The 6882-nt window shown below is 39.3% G+C and overlaps 1 protein-coding gene across 1 annotated transcript; it reads right to left on the bottom strand.

Annotated features, from left to right (window-relative positions):
• Window positions 1-1999: 1999 nt before the first annotated feature.
• On the bottom strand, window positions 2000-3037 carry LOC141632994 (uncharacterized). Its single transcript, XM_074445492.1, has one exon. It carries the CDS (start codon window positions 3035-3037, stop codon window positions 2000-2002), a length of 1038 nt encoding a protein of 345 aa, XP_074301593.1.
• Window positions 3038-6882: the final 3845 nt, after the last annotated feature.

The raw sequence follows: 6882 nt of genomic DNA, 5'->3' as shown, positions 1-6882 counted from the left end.
TCTGCTGTAAACACACTCACAGAAGAGGTGTTCAATAGTTTCTTCAGCTTGGGCACATATATAGCAAGTGTTCTCAATGTCCACTCCAAACCCAACTAGCTTTGATGTTGTGTTTAGTGCAGCATGTGCTATTAACCAACCCATGAACTGATGTTTTGGGATTACCCACCTATTCCAGACCACCTTGTACCAGTTAACCTTAGGCCTATTCCCCTTGAACCACTCATAGCTTCCTGCAGGTGTATATCCATCAGTTTGCACACTCCATTTGCCATTGTTATAACCTGCCACCATCTCCTCTTTGATCTTGCAAATTCTTCTCCACACCCAGCTTGAATTCATGCTAGGTTTGTATTCCATCCAATTCTGCCCTTTAAGGTAGTTGTTATGCACCCAGTGCACCCAAATGGAATCCCTGTTCATAGCTACCCAGTCCACTAGTCTCCCAACCATTGCCTTGTTCCAGCTCTCCTGATCTTTAATGCCCAGTTCTCCCTCTTCCTTTGGTCTACATATGGTGTCCCAATCAACCAAGGGAATCCTCCTGTAATCAGCACTATTGTCCCATAAAAAATTCTTGCACACTGCCTCAATCCTCTTAATCACTCCTTTAGGCAGCACAAACATAGATGCCCAGTAAGAGTGCAAAGAGTTGAGGACACTGCTCACTATTACCAACCTTCCAGCATAAGAAAACTTTATTGCTCCATACCCATGAATACGAGAGCAAATTTTGTCCACTAAACATTCACAATCCTGTTTTTTAAGCCTTGTGGTTTGAATAGGCATTCCAAGGTATTTGAAAGGAATTTGCCCTTCACTAAACCCTGAAACCTGCAGAATCTCATGCTTAAGCTGCTCTGGAACATTTCTGAAAAAAGCACTTGACTTTGCTGCACTCACCTTCAATCCAGAAGCCTTAGAGAAAGTTGAGAAAGCTTGCAATAACAGCATCATTGAGTTAGCATCCCCTTTGCTGAAAAGGAGGACATCATCAGCAAACATCAAGCAATTCAATTTTTTTTTCTTGCAAAGAGGATGGTATTTAAACTCATATTTGGCAGCTGCATACTGCAAAGTACGTGTCAAATACTCCATACATAGTGTAAATATCAGGGGGGACAAAGGATCCCCTTGCCTAAGTCCCCTCTTGCCATGAAAATAGCCAAACATCTCTCCATTGACAGACAAGGAATAGGTTGTAGAAGTAATGCATTGAATAATCATGGACTTGAACTCAAAAGGGAAGTTAAGAGCATCAAGAAGTTGTCTCACAAAATTCTACTCCACTGTATCATATGCCTTCTGTAAATCAATCTTGAACATACACCTTGGGGATGCATGTGGTTTTTCATACAATCTTATCAAGTCCTGGCATATAAGGATGTTCTCCTGAATGCTTCTATTTTGTATGAAAGCACCTTGGTTCTGCCCAACAATTTGTGGCAAGACATCAGCTAATCTAGCACACAGAAGCTTTGAAATGATCTTGTATACCACATTACAGCAAGCTATAGGCCTAAACTGTAACACACTCTTTGGCCTTTCACATTTAGGAATGAGGGTCAAATTAGTAGCATTGATCTGTTTGAGTAGTTGTCTATGCTGAAAGAAGTCTTGGACTGCAGTAATAACATCCCCTCCTACCTCACCCCAAGCATCTTTGAAGAATTTACTTGTGTATCCATCAGGCCCAGAGGACTTGATATCAGGGATACTAAAAAGTGCCTCCTTAATCTCCAATCCTGTAACAGGTTTCAACAACATAGTCCAGTGCTCAGCAGTACAGATTGGTCCCTGACCTATGATACTCTTATGTACCTTCTTTGTTTCCTGACTGGATCCTAGTAATGTTGTATAATATTCAAGAAAAGCTTCCTGAATTTGATCTGGACTATCACATTCTTTGCCATTCATATCCTCTACTAACACAACCTTATTCATATTTCTTCTTTTTTTCAGAATACCATGAAAGAAGGCACTATTGGTATCCCCCTCTTTAATCCACTGATAGATGCTTGGCTTTCTGAGACAGGAAGCTCTCCTTCGCCTTGGCTAACTCCTGCAACTTCAGTGTGGCCTCATACTCTTCTGAAATTAGTTGCATATTATTAGGATCCCTAGTTATCTCCTCTTTCATTTCCTCCACCCGTTTCTGCAGGATATTAGTTGCACCCTCAATGTCACTAAACCCCTCCAAATTCAACTTCTTCAAAACAGGCTTCATCCTCTTCAAGTTTTTAACCAACCTGAACATTGGTGTACCAGTCACACCAGCATCCCAATGCCCTCTCACAAGAGGTAGAAACTTTTTTGACCCTCCCCACATATTGAAATACTTGAATGATCTCTTACTTTGGCCTTGATTAGAGCTCTTTACCACACATGGAGTATGATCATAAAGTCCCTCAGGCATAAAATGTGCATACAGATCAGTGAAGTTATCACACCATGCTTTATTTACCATAAACCTGTCAATTCTTCTGTAAATTCTTTCATCAGGTTTTTGTTTATTATTCCACGTATATATAGCTCCTATTGCAGCAATGTCCACCAACCCACAATCAGCAACACATCTTCTGAAAGGCTCTATCTCACTTGAAGGAGTATTCCCACCTACTCTCTCAGTTGGAGATAGAACGCAATTAAAGTCACCTGCTACTGCCCAAGGTCCAGCTATCTGACTAGCTAGTCTGTTCAAATTATCCCACAGAGGAGTTCTTTCAGAATTACCATTGAAAGCATAAGTCATAGTTAGCCAGAAAACCCTCCTCTCCACCAAAGAATCAACTTTCAAGTGTATATACTGAGCATTATATTCCATAATTTGTACTCTAAAAATTGTTGGGTTCCAGAGCACCCAAATACGTCCACCAGAGTGATATCCATTATTGGTTGTAATGCACCAATTATTAAAACTACCAGCTGCCTTATTGAAGGCTTTATTCTTTATCTTAGTTTCTAAAAGGCCAAAAAGACCTACATTATTAGCTTGCAAAAAATAATTAATATCTCTTTGTTTTCCTACTCTATTCATTCCCCTTACATTCCAAAAACCAATTCTATCCATTAGACAAAGAAGGAGTCACAGCATTACCAATTTTCTCACTACTCTTCTTAGCTGGTGAAGCAACTACCTCTTTATATGAGAATGCTCCAAAATTTTCAGTACTGTATCCAACATTGATCCCTTCTCTGGAATGCATCCTTACTAGTCTCTTAATAGGAGTGTGTTGTCCTGGAGAAAGCTTCCCATCTACTCTCACATGCCTGACTGGTTCCTGAGAGATCTGTCTCTCCTGAACGGGTACAATGGCACTCTCAGTCTTCTTAGGAACAGGCCTCCAGACCTGCCTAACAGGTACCTTGCTAGGCTTCTTTTGTTCTCCTTTCCTGCACTGCTCCATGTCATGGCCCATTCCTTTACATGCTTTGCATGTGACAGGCCTCCATTCATACTCTACTTCCACCTGAACAACACCACCAGTTTCATCCTTGAATGAAACCTGAGCTGGTAGTTGTTGATCCACCAATAATTCCACCATAACCCGAGCATACCCTAGTCTAGTTCTTTCCTCTGTTGCCACATCACTCTTAACATATTTCCCTACAATACTGGTAATTTTGGGCAAACTTTTGCCCCAAAATTTAAGTGGCAGTTTATGAATCCTAATCCATGCAGGGACAGACTTCACCTCGCCTTTTTTCATTTCCAAATCCTTTTCCCATGATTTTACAATCATCGGCTTGTTATCAAATAAGTAATGTCCAGATGCTAACACCTTCTCCTTCATGTCCATAGTTTTGAACCTAACCAAGAAAATTCCATTTGGCAAAAATGAGATTTTGTCAATATTGAACTTTGTCCAAATCCTTCTTATGAAACCCTCTACAATCTCCCATGGTGGGTTAACACCTAGGATAAAGCAGATAACAGCCTGTTTCCAATACTCAACTTCCTCCTCAACGTCCTCAATTTGTATCTGCAGCATATCATCTGACTCTGTTTTCGTATCAAGTTCTGGTATTTCATTCCCTTGTTCAAGGCTTTCAGAAACAATCTCGTCCTCATCCTCACTTGCCTCTATTTCCTCATCTGTTTCTTCTTCATCCTCAGTCTCCACTACCATTTCTGGAATACCTACAATGTCATGAATGTTTTTCGTTTTCCCTTCTTCTTCAACATCTGGTCCATTACTCATCTCATTAGGGTTTCTATTTTCCAAACTTTCTTCATTCTCCACTGTAACATTCATCTCCTTAGACGTAGCAGGAATACTACGCCCTCTTAGATTCAATTCACGCTGTCTTTGTTGGCTAGATTTCCTAGCCATTGATTCGAATCAATGGCGGCACAGAGTTCTTAGTCCTGCATTTTCTCTCTTTTTTTCTCTCTAGGTTTTTTTATTGTATTGTTATGTTTTGTGTTTCCTAATTCCATTATTATTATATTTATTATTAGTTATTATTCTGAGGGGAGTTTTCATATTCTATCCTACATTCAATAAGTGTAATTTTGGGAAAACTCTCTTAGAACCCTAATTACTTTTGGTTAGAAATTATGAGGAACTAATCCTCCCTTTCTTGTATCAATAAACTGAAGTTATCTTCTGATTAATTGTGAGATTGTTCCTTTATTTCTTTTATTTCTCAAGTATTGTTTATGTCTCTTACTCGTATTTTATGATTATTGTTTCTTTTTGTTAATCTGATCAATTGGTAATTGTTTACTTTAATCTATTGCATGTTTAGAAATTGAATCCGTAATTGTTCAATTAATCTAGACTAAAGTAGCAAACTTTACCCTAATAATTTGTATACGCTTCATCGTTATTAGGACGAAGTAGAGACTAGACATATAATTCGAATCGTTAACCGCGTGTGTTAAAGATCGTTATCTTTATTGCTTCCTTTGATTGTTATTGTTGTTGTTGGATTAAATCTAGACGCTTGGCTTAGATTGTTCAATAATTAGGGTCTTCTAATATCGTGTTTCGAGTTATTTGACTAAACTTAAGAGGGAGAAGGAAACTTGAATTTCCACAATAAAGTACTTGAGAGTAATTGAGTTAAAGACAATCGATGACCAAGTAGTTTGTTGATAGTGGATGTTTGTTGACCAAAGACCTTTTAATCATCTGAATTCATCTTATTTACTTATTCCGTGTTTAATTAGTCTTAGTTAATCAATCATCAACAAAACCGCCTGTATTATTGTTACGTGTACTCATTATTTTTTTTACACATTAATTACATCGCCTTCTCTGTGAATCGATCCTTGTTATCATATAGTATATTTAGCTTAAGGTCATAAGTGTTATAAATATTATCTTTGGGAGGATACGTCTTCGGCTCACCAAATTTTGGCGTCGTTGCCGGGGAAGGCAATAGTTAATTTGTGTGTTTTGTAGTATAGAGTCTTAGTTTTCTTTTAGTTTTGTTTATGCATAATACATGTTCTACTAACCATCCACTTGAGCCTTACAACTCAGATATTGAACGGACACTTTTCAGGTTTAGACATATCAGTGGGAGCCAGTTAGTTGTTTTCGAGCCCCCAGATTCCAAGGAGGATTTACACTCTGATTCAGATACGCCGGAAATTTCTATTACCAATGAGAATATGGCCCGAGAGACCCGCACATTAAAGGAGCTCACAGCTCCAAATCTTGTTGTTCAGCCATTATGCATCACTTTTCCAGCATTGGATGATGGAGTTACTTTTGAACTGAAATCTGATTTGACACATTAATTACCAAGTTTCAGTGGGACGAGTATTGAGGATCCGAATAAGCATCTTTCGGACTTTCATATTATGTGCACCGGTATGAAGCCAGTTGATGTCACAGATGAGCAATTAAAATTGAGAGCCTTTCCTTTCTCCTTGAAAGGCAATGCGAGAGACTGGTTAATAAACTATCTACCACCGGTGAGTATCACTACTTGGATAGGTATGAAGAAAGAATTCTTGGAGAAGTATTTTCCTCCTTCTCGATCAGCTCTACTGAAAAGAGCCATCAGTAATATTAAGCAGCAAGACGGAGAAACTATATACGAGTACCTTGAAAAGTTTAAGCAGTTATGTGCCAGCTGCCCCTACCATGGTTACTCCGAACATGATCTTATAATGTATTTTTGTGGTGGACTGAACCAAGATGACCGCCGTATGATTCATTCTGCTTGTGGAGGAATAAGAATCCAGATGAAGCTTGGAAGGTTATCACAGAGCTAGCTGAGACCTCTAGACAGTTTGAGAGAAGACCTTCACGGAGAGGAGTGAGTGATATGGGTGTTAATCCTGGGTTGGAGGAAAAGGTCTATAATATTGCTTCCACACTCCGTAATATGTTATTTGGCAGACAAATGGCTGTTATTTGTGGTATATACTCTACTAAGGGTCATCCTAGCGACTTGTGCACTGAAATGCAAGAGGGTGATTCTCAGACCGTGAATGGTGTATGGGAGAGTATTCCAAACAAGAAATGGGATCCATACTCTAATACTTATAATAAAGGATGGAAAGCTCATCCTAATTTCCGTTGGGAAAATTCTCAAGCTAGCCCATCATCTGGCCCTCCTAGAGGTCAGATTATTCTGCGACCACAAGTGCAACCTTCCATACCTCAGGCACCACCACAAGCTACACCGAGTTCATCAATGTCTACTGAGGGCATGATTCGGTCTCTTACCATTAGTGTCACTCAAAATAGAGCAGAAAATAAGCAGAATTTCAAGAATCTTGAGAATTAGGTTCGTCAATTAGCTACTGCGGTCAATCGGTTGGAAGCTAAACAATCAGGTGATTTACCATCTCAGAAAGTGCTGAATCCTAGGGAGAATGTGAGTGCCGTATCATTGAGAAATGGTAGGCAATTGGTGGAG

The sequence above is a fragment of the Silene latifolia genome, chromosome Y, assembly GCF_048544455.1.
Source record: "Silene latifolia isolate original U9 population chromosome Y, ASM4854445v1, whole genome shotgun sequence".
NCBI lineage: Eukaryota > Viridiplantae > Streptophyta > Magnoliopsida > Caryophyllales > Caryophyllaceae > Silene > Silene latifolia.
This window is presented reverse-complemented; position numbering and strand designations above follow the sequence as displayed.

Excerpts from the sequence above, each read along its gene's own strand:
- LOC141632994 (XM_074445492.1), bottom strand. The coding sequence starts at position 3,037 with ATGAATAGAGTAGGAAAACAAAGAGATATTAATTATTTTTTGCAAGCT.